General features: G+C 44.8%; 1 protein-coding gene across 2 annotated transcripts in view; it reads right to left on the reverse strand.

The window, feature by feature from the left end:
• The window catches only part of LOC119163915 (luciferin 4-monooxygenase), a 194826-nt gene that overhangs the window by 20408 nt on the left and 150294 nt on the right, over window positions 1–24124 (reverse strand). The window contains exons 7-12 of one of the 2 annotated variants that reach the window (XM_037415986.2): window positions 23416–23584; window positions 21762–21899; window positions 17694–17822; window positions 12556–12700; window positions 5091–5345; window positions 1474–3265 (exon numbers count right to left, since the gene is read on the reverse strand). In XM_037415986.2, coding sequence (XP_037271883.2) covers window positions 3123–3265; window positions 5091–5345; window positions 12556–12700; window positions 17694–17822; window positions 21762–21899; window positions 23416–23584 — 979 coding nt within the window. In that variant the 3' untranslated portion in view covers window positions 1474–3122. Of the gene's footprint in view, window positions 1–1473; window positions 3266–5090; window positions 5346–12555; window positions 12701–17693; window positions 17823–21761; window positions 21900–23415; window positions 23585–24124 lie in introns of those variants that run through there. The other variant, XM_075872461.1, reaches the window with a different exon arrangement.

The raw sequence follows: 24124 nt of genomic DNA on the forward strand, positions 1-24124 counted from the left end.
TTGGCCATTAATCAAGCTTTTCTAGTGATTTTCCCGTCCTACTTTTTTTTGGTTATCTGCATATGCATGTGTACAAAGGTAGACATGAGAATGTGGCCTATGCCGCTTATCGTGGCAGCATACATAGATATTGTTACATAATAAGTTACTTTATTCTTCGGCGACCAGCTAATATACGCTTGTTCAGTACCTCATAGCGCATATGATGCAGTAGAAGAGAAACTTGGGCGAGCTGTTCATGAGCAGCATTAATGAGCAGAAGAGGACAAAAAAAAAAGTCACAGTGTGTCTGCTAGGATGAAACTTTGAATGCGACTGCAACAAGCTGGAATGTTATACGAAGTAATGAGGCAGCTAGCTCCTAGAACATGCGACTTGGCATAACTCAACAAAATGCTGCCCTTGGGAAATGCAGCCACTCTAGATTGCCAAGTGATCCCCCACACTGTCTGTGGCTTCAGGGAAATCTTAGTGATGAGTGCACAGCACGCGCAGAGGTACGAGCCTTTTGTTCATTCCTCTAACAATACGGTGCGGTCGACCATGCCTGGCAGGTCAAAGTACGCAGTTGCCGCCGCACCTATGCCACCTGTGTCTTGGTCCCTGGGGCCACAACTGTGCACGAGCCCATGCACGCTTCCAGTAGTATGTATACACAGAAAATGCGAGGTGTTGGGCGACATCACGACGGCGTCAATGGCAACAATGCGCCAGGAATGTTCATATTGCTAGGAGTATCGGTGCTTGTATCATGATCTCATTTTCCTCTGCCCTCTTGTGTTCAATGGTGTAGTGTGTGAATTGTGCATGTTAGGATCAATGAAGCCAGAGCGCAGAAAACACAGGGACAACGGAAAATAACAGGACGTGTGCTCGTCCTGTTCTTTACAATAGTCCACATATTTTGAGTGCTCTGGCTTCATTGATTTTATCGAACCAGCCCGAAAGTCTGTTCATGTAATGCATTTTAAGTTCCAGAAATTGTCAATTTTTTCAACATTCGTTTTGCTTTTATCATTCTGAGATCTCTAATTGGCATAATTTTTTCTTGTGCTTACCCTGGCTTCAGTGTTACTTCGTGTGGTTGAAAAGGAAATAGCTCCGACTTCATATAGAGTACTTCTTCTTCGAAGATGAAGAGTATCTGCGAGGTGATGGATGGAACCGACTCGCTGGTAAAATTTGGATACTTGTTATAATAGATAAAAAGAATATTAGTGCTTTCAGCTTAATCCTATAATTACTATACCCGCGCGACATTCATCGGGCAGGTATAGTAACTATAGGATTAAGATTAAGATAGGTAAGTAACTATAGGATTAAGAGTAAAGTAACTCTAGGATTAAAAGCATGCTTAACCTAGGCATCTGCATGACATTCATCGTGCAGGTGCATAGGTTAAATACTTGTGGTTGCACTAGACGCAAAAGCTTTACGTTGATGTTGCATGCGCAAGCATAGCGCGTGGTATGCATGAAAATGTTAGCCTAGCGCCTGTACTTGAGATATGAACATAGAATTTGCCACAAAAGAAGCCTAGGTCCTTTGAAAGAAGTGCCCTGTTTCGTCTGGTGTAACAGTCGCTGAAGCGCGAAGAAAAGACCCTACCCTGTCTTGTCAAGCGTTCTCGTTTTCCAACTTCCCACAAGGTATGCGCTGAAGGGAAACCACTCGGGGTTTGTGAGATGATCGTCGTTTTGAAAAGGCTGAGATTAGGTTTGTTCCAAAGAAACCAGAGGCAAAGAACATAAAAAAAGAAGATAATGGTGCGTTCTTCTTGTTTTTTAAAATTGGCTTTATTGTACTACTGTAACTTGCAAAGCAGGCAATAACAGCAAAACAACGTAAAAGCAACATATTTGACTTTGTACGTCAACCTTCATAAAATTGCATAAACAGAACAAAAAAAAAAGGAGAGCAAATAAATAAAGAGTGCGAGCTCGTTTCATTAGAAAAATTCATAGACTATCGCACCAAAAAAAAAAAACTAACAAATTTAGGTGTGCAAGGTTGGCTTCATGGCAATGCTTTAAAACTCTACAGAAAAGCATGCTTTGCCAAAGTATGCAGGGACCATTTTTAGCAAAATTTTCTGTTGATCGCAAAAGTGCTAGTTGTACAGGAGGAAATGTGGTATGTTTTACAGCTAGAGCTAGAAAATAAAGATAATCACGTAATCCCGCCGTAGAGAGAGAGAACTCTCTATTTAAAAGCAGAAAATTTAGCCGGCATAAACAAATAGCTGACTTCTTACCCTGCGTTGGGATTTTAAACTGCAAGTAGGGAGAGAGAGAGAGAAAAAAGACAAGCCGTTAAGATAGAAAGAAAAATAAAAAAAAGAAACAGGCCCAGTCTTTTGTCTATTTGGTGGGGACGCCAGTTGATAGCCTCTCATTGTGTGGTTTCAAGGTGCAGGTAAAGTTTGTTGAGCTGACTAATCCTGTCCAAATACGCAAATGAAAGTTTCATTGCACGCCTCTGTATCGTGAAACAGGCTAAAGAGCCCAATCCACAGTCAAGTAAGGGACTTCTTTTGGTCATTGAATACATGCAATTTTACATCATAGAACGTGCGCATAGCGTGCCTTATTTCTCATTTATTTATGTCCCAGTTGTAAGTCGACCTTACAATAAAAACTAGTTTCGGTTTCGATTCTAAGTCACAACTGTGGCTTTCAGATGTAGATAAAATGAGTCAACTTACTATCGTGCAATAAGCAATGGTCTAGGAAGGAGGGAGGCATGTCAGTCCCGTCCGTATCTTTGTTTAGTATGACCTGTTACATCATAGGTAAATGTGCAGGGTTTGAGCCACGCAGGTTTCAGATGATTATGGCAGCCGAAGAACTCCCGATGTCGCATTCCAAGAACTGCCTGCTCCCGCCTTTACATCCATGTAGACAGCATTAATTCGCAAAAAATTATGAGAAGCATGTCATCGCGGCCACTTCTTGCGTTCATTGCGAATAAAGTAGTTGTCTTTCATAATGATACAAAGGGAGGGAGCGATGTGCCTGGATGAAACTTATCTACTTCTAGTGGAGGACCATGCTCATGCGTATGTTTACAAAATCACTACTATGGCACGTAGCTTGCACTCAAAAGACTGGCATAGGCATATTTCAAGTGTTCGAGCACTGTTTCTTGAGGTGGCATGAGTGCTCTTGACGCAGTTTGTTCCGCTGGTACTTTCCCGTGTCTGTCGTGGGAATGTGGTCAACAAAGATTACGCCACCATGCAAGTTTTTGTAAAAAACCATTTGCTCTGCAATGAAAACGAGTAAAATGGTATGTAACGGAGTTAAGGAAAGCTGCATTCCAAAAAAGCTTAAGCTATTGGAAATATAAAGATGAACTGAGCTTTCAGCTCTGCAGCCTCCTCACACTTCGCTTTGGGCCTGTACACGCACTATCCGCTCAGCCGCCCCGCACGTGGCGGTACATCTGGTGCACGCAGGCGAAAAGTGAAAGAGCATTGTCGATTCGCCTTTTCGCCCCCAGTCGCTTGCGAGCGGCAGGTGTCACGCTGTGTGGTGCGGCTGTGGCCTGTATATGCATTACCCGCTAAGCCGCATCGCACATGGCGGTGCACCTACTGTGAGCAAGGGGAGGATGAAAGAGCGTTGCAGATTCGTTATTTCGCCTTCGACTTGCACGCGGCATGTCCCGTCGCGTGCGGGGCGGCTGTGACTTGTAGGACTTGTCCACACGCTACCCACCCAGCCGCAATGCACGTTCCAGGACACCTGCCGCACCCAAGCAGAGGGCGAAAGAGCGTCGCCATTTCGGTCATTTGCCCCCCGCTTGGGTGTGACAGGTGTCCCACCACGTCCATTGTGGCTGGTCAGGTAGTGCTTGGACAGGCCCGTACACGCGCTACCCACTCAACCGCACCACATGTGGCAGGACACTTATGACAGTACTGTATTAAGTGACGCAACCTTCATGCGGTCTATCACTTCATCGCGAACTGAGTGGTGAGAACACCACAGCCGCAAAGGTATTAGCTGTCTGCTGATGTGTATGCAAGACAAGGCGCGAGCAAGTACTGGTGACTATTGGCCCCGCAATTTAAAGTACGATAATCCTTCCGGAGGCACAGACCTCTCACTTTGACACTGACTGACTGACTCACTCACTCACTCTTTTCAAACTGTAATCTTGCCATGAACTTCGGCCTTATTGGAAGTGCACTGCGAACTATCAGGAAAACATATACAGCCAAAAATAATCAAAAACTGAGGTTTAGATATATAAGGAGAACGTTAACTTTGGCTACCCCTTCTGTACAAAAATTAGCATACAATTCGATTGTCCTACCAGTCTTAAACTATGCTGCTCTAGTATGGGACCCGTATACGAAAGGTATTCTGAAACTAGAAAATGTTCACAAACGAGCCATACAGTTCTTTTAAAATGATTTCAGATGCAGCTCAGTTCATGAACTGCAAGCTTGCGCTAACGTAATGCCCTTAGCCGAAAAAACCGCTCGTCACATTTAAAATTTTGATATCAGCTAATTAAGGGGCACTATAATGTCAACTTTAGCAAATGAATTTCGTTCTCTTCCAGTTATTCAACGTGCCAAAGGCATGAACTACCAATCACTATTTTTCGTTCTCATAACAACTCTTTCAAGTTTTTTTTTTTTTTTCAAGAATCGTCGCAGATTGGAATAACCTTAACAGCAACATCTTTCAAGCAGCACCTTTATCACCATTCTCATCATTCCTTGATGGTTGAAACATAATCAGTTAATTTTTTTATAGTTACTGTCTGTATTATATTACTGCTGCCTATTGCTTTATTTCATTTGCATTTGTAAATGTTTTCACAATTGAACATGAACTTATTTTTAGTGTGTGTGTGTGTGTTTTCTCTTTGTTTTTAAAACTATTACTGTAATCATCTTCATGTACATATGTTTTGAGTGCTATTATAATCTATTTTTGTTCACGCATTGTTTTTCAACCTGCTAATACTCCTGAAATGGTTGTAGTACTAATAAATAAATAAATAAAATAAATATATATAAATAGTAATACAAAGCAATGAGTAGCATAACAATGAGTGCTGATAGAACATCTAACCTGCAACCAATTGTACGAGCTCTTCCTCGCTGACTTGCCCTCTGGCGGAAGGCTCGACAACTACAAATGCAGTCGGTGCTTCTCCAAGATCCGGATGGTCGATGCCCACAACTGCGGCCTCGCGAACCAGTGGGTGCTGGTTGAGGATGGTCTCTATTTCTGCGGGAGCAACTTGCTGATCCATGCACTTGATCATGTCCTTGATGCGCTCCACTATGTATAAGTTACCGTAGCTGTCGTAGTAGCCGGCATCACCTGCATGGTAATAAAGAGTTCAAAGATTGGGGACCCATGACAGTGGGTCCCTAAGCTGCATTGGGTAGGCTGCTGTTACATTTGGAGCAGCAGCTCAGTTTGAGAACTAGGTCAAACGCACAAAGTGCCACAGGCTGCGAAACGAAATCGTGCGATGCGTGGGCTATACTGCGTCGTTGACAATGCTGCGTCTGCATCATTTTGGACTGAACACACCTTGGGGGGCCCAGGCTGGTTTTCGATTTTCGGGTTTTGGGGCAACGCAAGCGCAAGAGAGCATGCGCGCCTTGGGTTCTGCACATATGTCTTGGCCGCTTGTAAATTTTTTGGGGCTATTATTATTACTCGGAGTAATAAATTATTATTACTAGTTATTACTATTACTCCAAGTAATAAATTATTATTACTCTGTGATACCAAGCCAGCCTTTGTTTTTTATTTCATGTGACCGACCTGTTACACGCGTACTAACTATACTACCTGGCGCATGAACGCCAAATGTTGCAAATTATTTCATGTTCTGAATCGGAGTTAATTTGTAAAGTGACATAATGAAACTGGTGTGTGCTCGAAGACGTTAACAAGAAGACGACATACACATTGCTACTTACAACTGATATATACTGAGAAACAAACGCACCTTATATGTAGTCTCTTCAATCGTGAATATAGTAACTGCAAATATTTGAAAACTCGGCTCTAGGTGTTTCTCTTATTTGTACGCTCACTCTCTTTTTTTCCTTTCGCACTAATCATTACAGGCTTTGTTAGCCTGCCCATGGAAACTGGGCGACGAAGGAAAACCACTTGGTATCACACAGGAAAATGTTCATGAACGCGCTCTCAAAGGCAATATCAACAGGGTGAGAAAGATTATGGAAAATGAACAAGGGTTTAAGAAAAGCTAGCTAGCATTTATGAACAGCATCGAAAAACAAGAAATGCGGGCTAGTCGGTAGTCATTAGTACGATTCTCAAGCGTGCACAGTTACCATTTCATGAGTGAAGAGAGTATACATTTATAACGAGTTTGTGCCACAATAAACATCAGTTGGAAGCAGTGATTCAGCTGTGTGTCGTCTTCTTGTCTTCCTCATCGGGAGCTTACCGGCTTCACAAGGTTAGATTTTTCTGACTAGATCGAGTGCCCAAAGCAAAAAGTACAGTTTATGCAACAAACGCGACCTTCAACCATGGAGCTGTAATCCTAAGCTCTGCATGTGTGAATGCCGACGAGCCTTACCGCTGATCAGATTCTTGCCAGCCAATTACTGCAATTACTGTCTTCACTGTATAAATTGCGTGTATTGCTTGTAATTTGTCCCTTTTGTTTACTAGGCACAAGATCGGCCAAAGAAATACTTCGTATTGTTACGGAAGAGAAGAGACGTCGTATCGACGAGGCTGTGGATGAAATATATTTCAAACGAGCAGCAGCGGCGTGATCGGTTGACCAGCCACCAAGCGGAGACAGCCCTTCGTCCTCTTTGTCAGGCACAAACGTGCATCGTCCCACAAAATGTCCAAATACATGTAGCATAATCCCTTGTGGCAGAAGCGCCGTCACGGCGCATGTTGATGTTAACATTAGCGGGAAAGTGGTAAGGCTTCAAGCTTGCCACATGTACGATAACAGTGATCAGTGGGGCAGTTGAAGGCGATGAGGCAGCAGGGGCGATTTCGTATGTCACAGGAGTAACCTCACGAAGGACTCAGTATGAACCTGTGTAGCGAGAAAGAAGTTTCTCTGACAAGCTGACTTGACGGGTTGAGGACCATGGCAGGACCAACGAACCAGGTAAAAAGTGCCCGTGGCGGTGCTGTTGATCGTACAAACGCCGCTGGTTCTCTTGAGAGGCCAGAAAGCGAGTGCGGGCGATTTGGCATGCATGGGCAGTCCGAGTGATAGCGTCAAGGGCATATTCGCTGGTCGGTGTTGCGAAGGACGGAATAACTGTATCTAAAGGTGATGTTGGTTCTTGGTCGAACAACAGAAAAATGGAGAGTAAGCGGCAGTGTCATGGCGAGAAGAATTATATGCAAATGTCGTATGGCAAAGCAAGGTTCCAGTCGGAGTACTTGGAAGAAACCTACTTCGCTAGCATGTCTGTAAGTGTTCGATTCAGACGCTCCGGGAGTCCATTCGTTTCCGGCTGGTACGACATAATGAGCTTGTGCCTCGCTTCACATGACTGTAGGATATCGGCTATGACCTTCGATAGAAACGTGCAGCCACGGTCTAAGCAGCTAGCGTGGTGTTCCATGTTGCAAAATCAGGTCGTGTAGGAGGAAGTCTGCATGTATGGCGCAGCTTGTTGAAAATGCTCGTGTGATGGCATAGCGTGTGGCATAGTCTGTGGCCACAGGTATTCACCTGTTGCCAGAAGAAGACAAGTGAAAAGGGCCCAGGAAGTCTAAGTCAAGGCGGAAGAAAGGTTCTGAGGAAATGTCAAATGATTGAAGGTGCCTAACGGGAAGCCTCGGTGGTGTTTCGAGGCGCTGACATTTATCACAAGCCGCAACGTGTCTTCTGGCAGACCATGAAAGCCCTGACCAAAAGAAGCATTGGGGGAATCCGGTCGTAAGTGCGTAATACACCAAGGTGACTGGCAGTTGGAAGGTCACGCTCTGTGATTGGATAGTTACGCTCAGCAGCTGTGAGAAGGCAGCCAGCGTAGGTGATAACTCGGTCGTGTCCCCGCTGGCATTGGGCTAGGGCGGCTCCAACCTCGTGACCATTCCCATCGGTTCGGACTTCTGTTGTAGCAGACAAGTCAAAGTGGGCCAGTATAGGTGGAGTCGTCAGGAGTGTTGTGAAGTGAGAAAAAAGCGGCAGCTTGAGCAGAACCTCACATAAAAGTCATGTCTTTCTTCAGAAGGTCGGTGAGTGGTCAAGAGATTGTTGCGAATTATTTCACGAACCTTCTAAAATAGAAACAAGGACCCACAAAACTTCGGACGTCCTTGACAGATTGAAGTACAGGAAAGCTCGTGATGGCATGAATATTCTCCGGGTCAGGCTGCACACCTGGTGCATCGACAAGGTGGCCCAACACCGTAATCTGCTTGTGGCCGAAGTGACCTTTCTATGAGTTTAGTTGAAGGCCAGCAGTGCAAAAGATGTCGAGAACCGCTGACAAACGCTGAAGGCGTGTCTTAAATTTAGGCGAATATACAAGGACGTCGTCCATGTAGCACAGGCATGTTTATCACTTCAGCAGCTCGAGGCGAGAATTTAGAAGAAGACGAAGTTCTAAACAGAGAGTGCCGGCGGAGGAGTGGATCAGAGCAGAATGCGTCGATAAGAAGTCCCTCCCGAAGATGAGGTCATGAGGGCAATGTCGAGTGCAGTAAATACAACAGGAACATGGCGGCCGGCAAGGCTAATAATTCAATGATGGCTACAGTTTTACCATCGGCGACACAGACGGCTTGTGTTGCAGCAGGTGTGAGTTCTTTTTTGAGGCGGCAACGAGGCGAGCACTCATTATAGACACCTGAGCTTCAGTGTCAACTAAAGCCATCGAAGAAAGACCGTCCGCATGCACTTCCAGCAAGTTCTTATTAGTACAGAGCATCAATGGAGAATTTGGGTCAGTCGGACTTGATGTAGCACTATCTACAGGAGCTGCATGATCTAGCTTTCCGTCCGGGAGGATCCATAGTTAGTCGGTGATGGATATCGGCGGGGTTGGGGCGACGAAAAACTGTGGCGTTGCGGGGACGGTGGACGAGTGGTAGAGTGGCTCTTAGGTGCGTCGGAAGCAGGATACTCACCGCCGGGCGAATACCGACGGGTGTCCGTGTATGAGCGAGGGGAAGAAAATTGGCTCCAACCGGGGGGGGGGGGGGGCGTCCAAGTGCTGTGGCAGTAGCAAGAGACATGGCCAACTCTGTGACAGCGGAAGCAGATGAGCTTGCTGTCTGCTGTTCTACATTCTGTCGGATTGCGTGATCTGGGCAGAAAATATGGGTCACGGCGTGACGGCGCGCTGCGTTCCATTGGCATCAGTCTGTAGTCGGGTCGACAGACGTTTCTTGCCGCACGACTGCCTGAATAACTGAGACCGCCGGAGGTGTTTGAACGGTGCCCTAATAGAGTGGAAGTGGATGAAACGGCGCCAGAGGAGCTGCCTCAAGCTCCCGCCGAACGATGCGTGTAACATTCTCGTACAAGGGTGGTGTGGCGCCGAGATCAGTGCTGGTTGACGTGACAGCCATGTTCGAGAGCCCCGAAAATCGAGACAGAACTCGATGATTTCAGGCCATTTCGAAGTAGCAGCATTCCTTAATTATGAGATTGACAGTCGTGACATTGTTGTACACAGGCAAGTTGAAAGCATCGTCTGTGATGCCTTTGAGTATGTGGCCTACCTTGTCGCTCTCGGTCATTTGCTCGTTCACGTTTCGGCACAACGCGAGCACGTGCTGTACGTATGAGCCATACGACTCGGTTAATGACTGTACACGGGTGGAGAGTTTTTGTCGCATGGCCATTTGTCAACAGGACGGATCCTTGAAGATGCCCCAGCTGGTGATCACGGGCTCATGAGCGTTGAACCATACACGCATGGTGCCGTCCAAGTAAAAGATTACGTTGGCGAGCATCATGGTAGGGTCCCGTTGGTAAGTCGGGCTAACGCGATCGTACATGCGGAGCCAGTAGTCGACGTCAAGGCCAGGTTGGGCGGACAACGTACCGGGATCACGGGGTTGGGACATCGCAAAGTGTGGCTGGCGCTCCAGCTGGAGGTGGTGACGGGTTATCATTGGAGGCCATAGCTGTAGGATGAACGGTGCGGCCACTGCAAAGCTTCGTGGTGAGGACGGGAAACATTCCACCTCTACCAAATATGTTACGGAAAAGAAGAGACGCGGTATCGACGAGGCTGTGGATGAAAATTTCAAACCCGCAGCAGCAGCGGGACCTGTTGACCAGCCTCCGAGCTGATGATGATGATTCCACAGCCATGGCTCATACCCACTCAGGGGGATCGGCCAAAAATCGATGACTTAATTCAGTAAGCTTTTTTTATTCAATATCGAAACCACCCACCGGAGAAAAAAAGAAAGAAAAAAGAAAAGACACCCTAGGCAGAATGAAAGGAGTGCAATAGTTGTTTGTCACTCGTTCAGATCAGACAATCATTACCTTGAATAAGAATCAGCATGGTTAAACAAAGCTCCTGTGTATGTTGGAATATTTTTGCAGGAATACTAATCACGCAAATAAAATCTTCATTCTTTTACTTTCATTAGGGTACTTGCAAACTGCATACAAAACGTTCTCGTGGCTGAAGCCCAGATCGGAAGCACCGAAGGAAAGTATATTTTCTACTGTGAAGTTCAGCCCCAGGCTAGCAAATGGGAGGACTAAGAGTGTTTTCCAGAGCAATTTGTATCGGCGACATGATAAAAAATAGTGCTCTATTGTATCTGATTCTGAACAAAAGTTGCATAGCAGTGATATTGCGAGACCAGGCCTGTGTGAAAAGAAATTTAACGGGGGGACACGACATCTAAATCTCGTTATTATGGTTTTCAACTGACTTGTAGGACACCAATGAATTTTCCATGGAAATCTTGAGTAAATTCTGGTGTTGACATTATTGCTTCCATAGTGTCTGCACGAAGCGCAAGTTTTCTGTATGTTGTCGCAGTTATAGTGGCCACTTCGGGAAGGACTGATAATAATGGCCCTTCCAATGCTGCTCGTGCTAGAGAGTCGGCGATTTCATTTACTTCTAAGCCTCAATGACCAGGTACCCATACTAATTTCAGTAGCTGCAGCTGAGGAGGGACTAGCATAAGGAGCGTCTTTAAGGCAATCAATTTTCTCGACGCCGTAATCGACGTACATACTGACAGGGAATCCGTGATTATGATTGCGTTATCGGCATTCAAAGGCAGCTTTCGCAGCGCTAGAACTATTGCCAACAGTTCAGTTTCAAAAACTGGGGTGAAATCTGGTGATCTTAATGAAAAAGACCAGTCAAACGAATTGGAGTATATACCTACACCTGTCTTTTCATCCATTACTGAAGCATCTGTGGCTATAATATTATTCGTTTCTGCGTGTGCAAGATAATCCTGCAGTCGGCTTTTTAAGACCCTATAGGATTGTAATTTGGGCTTGGAGGAAAAAATCTCATCGAATTCTATCTTTAGATTTTGATTTGTAACCTGCACCATAATCACATCTCGAATTTTTACATTTATTCTATCTAGTTGTTTCTATACAAAAGCAATCTGAGTTGTTCGAAACCGTGGCCAATGGGCAAGAATAAAGGTGCCTGGGTTATAAAATTTCAGAAACGTCTGAACCGTTAGGACATGAAAACGGCAAGGCAATGTAGGTAATCGTGCTTCCTGATACAGAACATTGTTTGTTACAAACCTAGGAAGTCCTAGACACAATCTCAAGGCTTCTCGTTCAAGCACAAGAGGCTTTATTTTGTAAGCAGGGCTACCTGATAACAATACGCACCCAAATTCTAGCATTGGTCGCATATACATTTTGTATATCATCACTATTGTGCTTCTGCGTAGACCATATAGACGGCTGCTCAGTCTACGAAGAATTCCTAAGGCGCGTTGTGCTTTAGATACCATGCTTTCTATCTGGGGAGTCCAGTTTAGGTTGGCATTATAGATTACTCCCAGATATTTAAGAGATTACACCTGCGGAATGGGCTCTTGTTTATAACATATTGAAATTGAGATGCGATCTGATAACGGGAATATCAATACTGCACTCTTATATACATTCAAGGTCATACAGACTGCATCTAGCCACCGAGCGGAGACAACCCTTCGTCGTCTTTGTCAGGCACACACGCGCATCGTCCCACAAAATGTCAACATGCATGTAGCAACACTTCGTAGCCGGGATGCGTTTTATTCACCACATTTATGTCACACTAACTCAGATGCTCAAGAAAATGTCAAAGGCTGTTCGTATGATCGTTCGTTTCACTGGGTTTGTGGCAGTCGCCTTTTGATGAAAGCGAAACCGTGGAGGCCCGCGTATCATGCAATTTCAATGCGCTTTAAGAAAAACCTCAGGTGGTTTCAATTCTACAGAGCCCCGCTCTACGAATGCCTGATTGTAAGGGGTCGTGGTCCCAGCCAAGCCCATTAGAAGCTTTTTGATTGGAGCCCTCGCATTGCGAATGTTGGAAATAAATAACCTTTGAAAGTTTCAACTTACCGCTGCTGCACCATCCTTGCTCGTTGAGCACTTGGGCAGTTGCATCCGGCCTGTTGTGGTAGCCTCTCATTACGTGTGGCGATCGGAAGATTATTTCGCCCACTTCTCCGGTACCCAGAAGTTGACCGGTGGTGTTGTCGATGATCTGGCAAAAGACAATATCGGTGGCTGAAAAGGTAGAGTGACCCTAATCCAGAACTTAGGGGTCTGAGAGCCGCATTCACACTTCCTAAACCTGTGATTTTGTGTGAACACTGTCCTTTCATTGTGTTACTATATGAACCATCTTGGCGGATTTTTGCCATCGCCGTCATGTCCTGGATATGTATATCTATTATGACGTCTTGGTTTAAATGGTGTTTATTAGATTCAAGGCGTTAGAAGCGAACGGGCAGAGCACGCGCACACTCGATGATGATGATGATAATGACACACGGTGACAATAAAAACCGAGAGACAACAGGATGATGATGATTATAATAATGCGCAGGTGAGGAAGAAGTACACAACCATTGCCCGCAGTATCTATACATATATATGAAGACAAAAGAATAAGAAGAAATTTTTTAAGCACATGACCGGAAATTCAAACCCGGGACCACTACCTCCGCAGCATGCTGCATTAGAAAACTGAACCCTGCACCACTTATGTTTCAGCTTAAGAACGGCGAGCTATTTATGTACACCATTTGCCATTGGCGGTATGCCCATTGCGGAGAAGCTCAAACATATTTTAGCGGCGAAGCTCCTAGAGCCGTGGGTCTGTCCATGCACGACTTTTGTGACCGGTTCGCAACCACTTAGTTTATGACTCACTCAGCAGGTGGCGCTAGTGTGAGTGACAAACATACGGACAGACAGACGCATCCACAGATGGATCACGGACGGATAGGTATCACTGCCAATGACCGCATTGTGCAGCATATGCTTCCCAAATACCCACTCAGATGTATTCATATGCAACCCACCACGATCCGAGGGATGTCCATAGACTTAGTGTTTGCAAACTTCTCACTGCAGCCAGTACAAAGACTTCTCACTTCATTTCATGGACCATAAAGCCATAATAATGAAGGGACCTTGCAATCCAGCTGCCACGACAACGAGGAAATGAAAATAATAAATGAAGAAACGATACAAATAAACAAGAATAAAATAAAAGTTGATTTGTATAATATATGCACAGTCTTACGTCTCTTTAATGATGTGATGAGCTAACTTTTCACAGGGAGTTACAGCTGACTCTCCCCCCCCCCCCCTACAGCTTCCCACACTTGTCATCATTTATTCTGTGGATATGGCATGATTCTGTACCACGTAATGCTCCTACATTTTAATTAGAACTTGAAAACTGCCCTTCAGACAAGTATGAAAACAGAGCCCCTTTATCCACTCGTGAGGTGGGAAAAAAAGGGAATGGAGATGCTGGAAAAACCTTGGGTGAGACGCCATCGCGTGGTTGGAAACGCAAACACACTACACATGGTAGTAAGCAATGTCCGAGAGCGTTGGCTTTGCATTGTCCACACCTGCAGTACGTTGCTCAAACACAGATATAAATTTTGGCAAATCCCACGTACCTTGAGAATTAACGTTATGTGAAACATGCGGAGGAAACGTGATCGCATTGTAAACAGTGAAACGTTACCAAATGACGTTCAAGATATGTACAAATCTAGTACGCACTGGCGTATGTTAAACAGTCGCATATTATTTAAATGCGAAGCAGCTCTCAGAATCTCGAGTGGGCTTCAGCCGATTTAGACAAAGGCCAAGGAGTCACAGACGAACGCTCGTCTGTGTTCTCTGCGTCTCCTTAGTCTTCGTCGCAATTGCGCTGAAGCCTATTCAAGTATGTACGAACCCAACCAAGTCAAAGTGGCATTGAAGCTCTTTGACAAGCCTGTGTAATTTTGTCCCTTCGTACACCACGACTGCTCATGCTCGCGTCGTGTGCCGGCCCAGGAAAACACCCGTAAAGCTGTCACTCCTCTCTCCCTCTCTCGCCTCGCAAGGCCGACGCAGGCCGTGTCTTATAGTAAACAAATCGCAGCATATCCGCAGAGTGAATTATGATAAGTGGGGCGAAGCGTCCGTCTGTTTGTCCCTCTGTCTGTCTATTCATTCTTACTTCTGTCCAGCCGTGTGTCCGTCCGTCTGTCCGTCCATCTGTCCGTTTGTTCATCTGTCTGTCTGTATATCCATCCGTTGGTCTGTCTGCCTTATGTGTGTTCGTCCGTCCGTCTTTCTAGTGAACACTGCAAGCACCGCCATCTCGCATCTTTTCATCACATTTTCATCATATACAAGTACTGCCATCCAGCGGACATTCCAAGGACTAAAACGAGAGGTGGCTACTACGTACAGGGGACGCACGACCCACGACCATGGAGCTTCGCCCCTAAAAAAAGACTACTCGCGCTGCACAATGCTTCACTGGCTACCCCATATATGCAGGCACTGGATCGCACGTTCAGAATTCAGTGAAGGGCATCTTGGCTTTTGCTCGATGAGCGCCAGCGTCAACGTTTTCCCCAGAATAAGTATTAACGCATGCTACTTCATTCGCATCTACACATGCTCATTTTAGCGGGAGATGGCTCAATTCTTTATATCTAGTTTATACATGCGGAACAATGCCAAGAGCTACATGGGTATCAGGAACACCAGAAACGGCAAGCTGATACGTAGCACTTGGGCTCGCGAGGGTGGTTGCCTAAACACTGCTACATAAATCAACTTTAGTGGATGACGCTTAACTACAATTGACCGTAACCAATCGCTATGGATGTATTATAGTAGTATTTGTGTAATGTTTATAAAATTCGATAGCCAGGACTGCTACAATTGACGCTTCACAATTGTGCATTACGATCTATTGGAAAAGCAGTACCGAGGCCCAGCATAGCTCTCGGGTAGAGTACTCGATTGCCACGCAGAATGCAGGGGTTCGATTCCTGCTGGGACCATCACATTTGTTCTTTGCATCTTTCGTATGAACGCTGCTACTTTCAGCCTTTTTTTAATGCCTTGGCATTAAAATGACTAACGGCTGTTCTGGACTTTGCTGAGTAGATATAAACCGTGAAGCACCTGTGGCACATACCTGCCCATGGTATGCAGTATGTACCACGCATGTCTTCCGGAAAAAGTTTGACGATGTACACGATGGGATTGTCACATTCTTCATGTCATGACCTGTGAGCCATATTCGTCAATATATCTTACCCTCCAACACTAATTTCGGTTTATTTGTTTATTTAATAAAAATACCTGCAATGCTCAAGGGCATTATTGCAGAGGGGGAAATGCACATCATAACATATGATTATATAAAAGAAACAACTATTCAAAGAAACGAGATGAACACAAAAATAGGTCATAACAAAAATGCAGATATATGAGTGTAGCAGTATGTCCCTTAAGGATTCTTCAGTGTGGCAGTCTGCAATCCTCGCGGAAGCCGATTCTACTGGGAGATTGGGTGCGGGAAAAAGGACTATTGGTAAACGTTTGTTCTCCAAAAACTTTCTCGTAATTTTAGAGGTTGGTCAGTTCTCTTAGATAAAAAATGGGGAAGTGAAAGGTAAGATTCTTTATCTATTTTGATAATACATGAAATATTCTAAGTTGAGGTTCACCCCAAGTTAATTAACAGGACCCACACAGAAGTGGCCAGGTAGAAATAGATATGTAAAGAGATGTTAAGATGGCCTGCAGCACACAAAAAAATCTTTGGCATTTAAAACTGTGACATTTGGTACTTGTGCTGTGTATGCCTGCACGTTCTCTTCCCACCTTATGTCCGTTCGAGGTACGAAGGCCTGTTGTAATAATCTCCAGTGCAACCTATCGTACATAAGTTGATTTTATTTGAGGGTCCCTGGTTCTTAGTTATACACATACCTAACCCTTTCTTGTGAACGGCCATGCTTCACTTACTGCAATACTCATTATCACCGAGCATTTGTTGCCTGTTGTCATGCCACGACCTGCCAAGGTGGATTGTTTTCCTTGCGACATAGTTTATTGACGCTGCAGACTTCAGGAAAGCCCAGCAACATCATGGATTGAGTGTCAAGCAGCCAAAATCCAGGCAAGTGCGTGTTCGCGACCAGTGCTACTACTGACATGGCTTGCTGGCTTGCTCGTGTGCTTCTTCGTTGTCCTCTCTTCATTATACCCTCCCAATAGCGAGTTTTCGAATCATGAACCCAAGCCACTGGGTCCTCAAGGTGCAACAAGCAGCTGCAAAGTTTGAGAGATAGGCCAAACCACGCAGTAAATCCAATGCAGTCGGCATCGGGTGAAAGGCATGGGACGCTACACGGGGCGAAACTGAAAATTATGCAAGACGTGGGGCGTACCTGGTGTTTTCTCGCGCTGCGCCCTGCGTCGCCACGCTGGCTACCCAAGGCTCCTTGGGCACCCACGCTAGTTCTCGATTTGCGGTTCTTGGGACAACACGAGCGCAAAAGCCCAAGAATGGCTTGGGTACTGCGCATGCGCCCCGGCGGCTCGTAAATGCGCATACGTCCTGGCGGTCTCCTGGGTCCTTGGGCCGCCAATTCTAAAACTCTCTAATGTATATCAAAAAATAGGTTACCTCTGTTTTGTAATCTAGTTTGCTGTCCTGTTGTCTATTAGAGTCATGTCTCCATAGCATGCTTGACAGTCCTCAGTTTCTCAAGTTTGTTACTATCCAGGCTCATATGTTAGAAATAACCATATGTTGGAAACCCCAATAGAAACGCCATATGTTAGAAATGAAAAAAGTTCCATTGTTGCACACTTACTATTCAAACTGTGCAATGGGAGCTGGAATAGTGATGTCACGATTATAGGTTATACAGCCTGAACACTGTTGGCAAGCACGAAAATATTAATGAGTACACTAGAGCTTCAAGCAGAATGCTACCTCTGGTGATCAAGTAACATATGCATCAGTAGATTTCAAGTACTTGTTGAATAAATATGAATTCTGCTTTCCAGCTCTTGTTACACACGATAGTACCCTGAATACTGATTTGCCCTGGCGATAATGTGCAGTACATCCCGTACACCGACTATTTATCTACAATGTCCATGATAACTGAATAATCGTGGTGCGATAGACATTTCTCAATAAATATTTTTACCTTGTACTCGACCAATGGCAATGCGACGCCTGCGCTGCGATATCCGATAGTGTTTGTCGGCGTCATGGTAAGAAACCCGAAGCCCTCAGACATGCCGTAGCCATTCCTGAGGCTCTCAAGCTGAAACACCTGCGCACAATGTAAAAGTGAGATTGCTGTGAATAAAGAAAAAGGTCATTGTATAAACTCACTCACAGCCTAAATAAAAACTTGGAGGACACTTTGTAAATTGAAAAGTGTGTTTGGCAAAAGCTTGTAGCCATTCAGCTAACTGTGCCATGCCCTATTACAGCGAAAGCTGTTGTGAGATCATAACAAGGGTCACTTGCGTTGTAGTGTTCCAGTGCAGCTGCTCGTGTCCGTAACCACTGTAGCACGAAATGAGAGAAAAATTAACTGAATAAAAAAAAACACAAATGAGATTTGCAATCCGGTTTCCTGTGTTCCTGCCCACTATTCTACCATTTAGAAATGCCAATGCTTGAAATTCGTTTCAAAGTATTTACATATGTGCTACTTTGTTATATTGAAATGTAGTTCTTTAGTTGTAAATTTTTGTTTTATGTTATTATACTTCTTCTAACAGGAGGTCCCCTGACAGTTTTTACTTTGGGACCTGCCTCTGTATTATGCACATTTTATGTTTCCATTGCATTGTAGGTATTGCTGTATTGAAAAAAAAATGACCCTAAGCAGGCTTCTTGTCTAGAAAGGAATCTCGTTAATATGAGTAATAAAGCATTTTAGAACAGCAAAGGAACAACGAGGTGTCATAGAATGCAAATTGGGTAACCAGTGGGTAGTCGAGTGCTCCAACCCATTACCAAAGCCTGAGCCATAGTTCTTCATTGTCATCAGTTACAGCATGAAAAAATTGTACAAGATACGTATTCAGCGGGCACCACGCTTTCCCAAAGAATGACAAAGGAAGGCATGGTAAATGCTTCCCCTCTGAGTGGGTATCATTCATATATGAGGCATCATCATCATCATGAAATTCTTTTATAAGACCAAAATTATGATGATTTGTAGTGTAGTGTGTACCCTGCAAGTGTTCTTGTAGCTTAGAAGTACTTCTTGCTGGGCTAGTTCGTTAGTCATACTGAGGGAACTTCTAGGCGCTTAAATAATTGATTGATTGATATGTGGGGTTTAACGTCCCAAAACCACTATATGATTATGAGAGACGCCGTAGTGGAGGGCTCCGGAAATTTAGACCACCTGGGGTTCTTTAACATGCACCCAAATCTGAGCACACGGGCCTACAACATTTCCGCCTCCATTAGGCGCTTAAATAAACCACTAGAGGAAAGACCCACAGAGAAAGAGCATCAACTCGCAACTCAGTTGCGAGTTGATGCTCTTTCTTTGTGTGTCTTTCTTCTTGTGGTTATTTTATACGTCTAGAAGTTCCCTCAGTGTTCTTGTAGCAGTTACCTGAATGATGTAAAAAAAGGATCTAGAAAGGCCACTGTTTCTTCTATAATAATGTTTAATTTCAACATGTTACATCGCTAAATGTTACATGTCAAGAGATGATACAGCTAAAGGCAAATTGACTGCCTGACAATGGCCCTACTACCCAAGCACTGCTCAACAGGGTTTCGAACATATATAAATTATACAATTAAAGAGAAAGCGGAACCACTAAGAGAAAGGCAAAATGAAACATGACACAATGCTATCAAGAACAGTTCATGATACACACAAAATAATTTAAACAAATGTACTTTTTTTTAATACAAATGTCGTACACCACATAACACTTGAGGCCCTGCTCATATTACGGGGGCACACAGGATAAGAAATAAGATTTAACGACAAGCTTTAACACATATTTTGACGTGGCTTTATTGACATAATTTAGAACTTGCGGATGTTGACTTAGAGAAGAAGGTATGAGGTATTTAAGTTTATTAGTTTCGTATTCAGTTCGCTGTGACCACCATGTTGGTGTGACTGTGCTGCGCGTTCCGCACAGGCCGGGGGTATTTTTTTTAGTTTTTTTACCCCTTTTTATAGCCACTGGGCCATTATGTGATTGCTGAGAAAGTGCGAGGGAAAAGGTCGCAGCTGACACCAATACAGGGCACGGATGGACGTCGTACACCGTGAGTAAGAGCATAAGCGTGCGCAGACTTCAACTCCAGGGAGGTTAGAAGGTTTGTCGCAGCGCCTCTCTTCTTATTACGCGATTGCACGGAGCAGACTTTGCACGCCACCCCCTCCCTGTAATATTAATGTGTGGGTCAGAACGGCTGGCTGGGCAACTTGGTAAAACAATGTGTGGGACTGACTTTTCGCCCTCTCTTCCAACGCAAAGAAAAGGGAGAGGGAGGTCACGCTAATGAGAATATATAGCACGCAGGTTTTCGCATTAAAACGTACCAGCCGCGTTAACAGAACCGCGGCGCGGCCACCTTTCTCCTGTGTGTCTTGCTGTATCCGGATTCCGCTGAGAGAATAATTAAATATGTTTTCTCGGTTAATATAAGTACTTATATTCGATCAATAGAAAAATCTTATTTCGATGAAAGCTAACTCATACGCGAGAAATCATCAAGGCCACATCTCTATCACGTACACCATTCGGTTTAGTTAGCACTCAGTTTTCAGGCTATCAGTATTTTGTGTGGAAAAGTCAGTTTCACCGCAAGTCCGAAGCAACGAATGCGATTGCAGCGAATCGCAATGCCACGCGAAGAACGGCAACGAGCTTGACAATTGCAGCACGTCGTTCAAGAGCACAAAGGAATAAATGAATGAATGAAAAAAAAACTTTATTTCAGTCCTGCAGGACGCGCGTAGCACAAAGGACGCACGAAGAAAACTTGACATGACGATCGCGAATTAACTGTCACAGCTGGACAGTTGGAGCACAGCTCGGATTAAAAAAAAAAAAAACCAAGCGCGCAATGAATGCACAGGTACACACAAAACGAGGACGAAGTGACAAATGTCGCAGGTGTCACTTTGAATTTGAGCAACGAGTTGTCATTGTTGACTGTGCACAACCAGCTGCCACTACTTTGGCTATTCCATCTAGCAGCTCACTCCTTTCGCAAACACGGCAGCTGTTGCGAGTGAAGTGACCTTCTTGCTCTCTAACCCGAACGGAAACTTTGCGGTGAACCACAAGACGTACAAACCACCCCGTCACGAGCTAACCGGCCGCATGTGGGACCAAGCCCTGCGCGGCAAAGTACAGGTGGGACAGACAGGCGTTGCGTGGTCATCGCAACAAGCGGTGTGATGGCCTTCAAGGCTCACCCTTCGCGCCATTTCTCTGGATATAAAAAGTCACAGCATATCGACGAAGTGAATGATGATGAGTGGGCGAAGCCCTCGGGTATCATGAATCCCCGCACATTGCCCATTCGATCATGTGAATTCGTGACAACACGTGTGTCAGTATTTACAAAGTTCTTTATTATTCACATTGCGCATATATTGTTGAGATACCCATATGCATGTCCATAAGGTATCCATATGGATATATGTATAAGCACCCATGTCAATATTGATATGAATATTTACATCCATATGGATCTCTATAAGAATATCCATTTAGATATGGATGTTTATGACGTGTCACGCTGATGGGCAGGGAACATGGCTCGACCCCATGGAGCTTTGCACCTAAAAGAACACGCTGAGGATCCTGCGAGCTCTGCGCACCACCAGCATCAAATTGCGCATAAAAATGGCTAATATGCTAAACTAAGCATGCTCCGTGGCAGAGTCGTAAATGCCGAGTGCTGTGGAGCGAGGTGTCGCCGGTTTAAATCTTCTGTCACACGCTTCAAGAAAAAAAATTAAATATTTTAAGTTGTGGCGTGTAGATGCATTCCAACGTCGAGACTAGCTAGCCGAAAGAATCCATACAGTTCCTATCGCAATAATAAACATTTCGTTCAATGTTAGTACTGTACTTGTCTACCATGGGCCTGTATTCGACCTCGACGGCATCTGCGCTGTTTCCTACACGCATACACAAACGCATTTCAACAACCTACACTAGTAACTCCACATACTCAAATCAAGTAACTCAGCTTTGCATAAACTCACCTTCAGTGTTCTTTGGTACAGGTCTTCGGTAGAATTTGTGCCGCACATAACGATTCGTTTCAACGATGGCACCAGGCCTTCCTTCAGTTGAAAGACCAGCTGCCTAAATGCAGTAGGAAATGCACAGAGGCTTGTAACCTGTAAATATGGAGTGGTTGACTGAGTTGCTATAAAGAACAATATGTTGGCCTAATTCCTGCTTCATATATCTCTTTATGTTTATAGAAATTTCTCTCTCTTTCTTTGATTTCCTCTTCATCTATCCCTTTTACGCTTCTTTTTTTACCCCTCCTCACGCTCACATTTTACCTACTCTCTTTCTCGATTCCTTTTTCCACTTCCTCGGATAAGTGGGAGACGCTTCTACGCAGCCCCTTTCCCAATGATCAGCTCATGGCTGTGCAATGGGCCCGCGAGGTCTTCCTACGTTGGACTGGGCCGGATGCGCGGCCGAGTAGCGTTCCGCATGACACAATAAAGTCTTTTTCAATTCCATTACATCTGCACCAAAAGTGGCAAGTGCAGAGCAGTAATTCACCTGTCCTTCAATGACGTTCGCGTTCACAGGCAAACGTGCGCTAGCGTTACAAACGTGCAGCCTATACTCGTCGTCCGTGGTTCCGGAAAGGAAGCTTTCACTTGTGTTGCAGTGGCGCTCTCTTCTCACCTTCTTTTCTCCTCCTCTCTCTCTCACTTCTGCTTTTCCTTGCTCGATGCTTTACCGCTGCTACTTCATTTTCTCCTAACGCTGACTTTCCTTTCGCACCCCTAGCTATGCATACTATACACAGTCACGCTATGTTCTGCCTTATTTCCCTTATTCCTTATTTCCCCCGCACCCTCACTTTTGCACCCCTTCCTACGCCACACTACGCGTGCCTATGGAATACTATGCTGGCTACGCTATACATTACATTCTGTCTGCCTCATTTTCATTCTGCTCACTCTCAATCCTCTTTCCCGCACCCTAGTTGTACTTATTATACATGTTTATGCCATGCATGGCTGGGGTATGCATGGTTCCGCTTGCATGACACCATACGGGGCTGTAGTCTCTTTCCCCCTTTCCCTCCTCCTCAACCTAACTTTCCTTTGTGTGCACCCCATACTATATACCATGTTATAAATGGCCATTTCATACACGGCAACCTTGTATGACGCCATGCATATATGTCTGTGCTATGTTTTACCCTGTGCCTTCCTTTCCCTTCCTCTTCCTCACGTTGTTCCCACCCATCAGCACTTGCTTTTCTAAACCCCTTGCAGTACAGCGCTACATGTGGCTATTTTATACACAGCCACGCTATACAGAGTTCAGCTAGCACAATGTCAAACGTCGACATGAGACACTGGGCTTAAAGTGGTTTGCACTCAGTTGGATGTAGGCAACGAATTGAGGTTGAAATCAGTTGTTATGGGGCTTTTATGTTTTCTTCGTTATAGTTTGCACAATCAGAGTTTCCAGAAAGTGCAAAATAATGTAATACTAAAGTACTACCTTATTTAAAAAGTAAATCAGTATGCGGAAATGTACAGAAGGGCACAATAAAAAAATAGTATGGCAGTGTATCCTTGCGTGAATTTTGCGCAAGCCAATTTACCTGTCACGTAAGGAACAAGTCACACAGCAACACGTTTTACTCCGCTCCATTACCTTATGTGTGTTGATGATGTCGACGAATTCTTTGGGAGACAATCCACTCTGCGATGGCACCACCGTGGCACCGCAGATGAAAGCAGCCATGCAGAAAACGAACCCCGATATGTGCGGCACTGGGTTCCATGCGAGGACGACGTCGCCTTCTTCGAAAACCTTGGCCGCCCTGTGGTATGTACACGTAAGGTCATCACGCTGTCTCTATTATCGTTACTGCCGCGGTCAAAGTGTGCAAGTATTGAGGGAAATTCAGACCTTTCCCTGTGGCGCAAATTAGGGAGGCAATGGGTGCTTTACGTAAACGAATTTGCCTGCCTGCCTGCCTGCCTGCCTGCCTGCCTGCCTGTCTGTCTGTCTGTCTGTCTGTCTGTCTGTCTGTCTGTCTGTCTGTCTGTCTGTCTGTCTGTCTGTCTGTCTGTCTGTCTTCTTTGTTTCGTTATTTCTCCTTCTTTTTATATTTCTTTCCTTATCGTTCTCTCTTTTCTTTTTGCTTTGTTTCGTTCTTTCCTTCTTAATGTTGCTTTACCATGCTTGGAATTAAACTTTCACCCGAGTCCCTAGCAGGGCAACACTCAAGCTTCTGCAGGCACCAACGACACTCGCGCGTTTATTAAGGCAACAATGTAATGCGGCAATAGGAGATTTCAAGTCCCCTCGGTGGTCAGATTGCCATATCAGAAACGGCTAATCACCGACACTGATAGAG

The sequence above is a fragment of the Rhipicephalus microplus genome, chromosome 8 (genome assembly GCF_043290135.1).
Source record: "Rhipicephalus microplus isolate Deutch F79 chromosome 8, USDA_Rmic, whole genome shotgun sequence".
Lineage (NCBI taxonomy): Eukaryota > Metazoa > Arthropoda > Arachnida > Ixodida > Ixodidae > Rhipicephalus > Rhipicephalus microplus.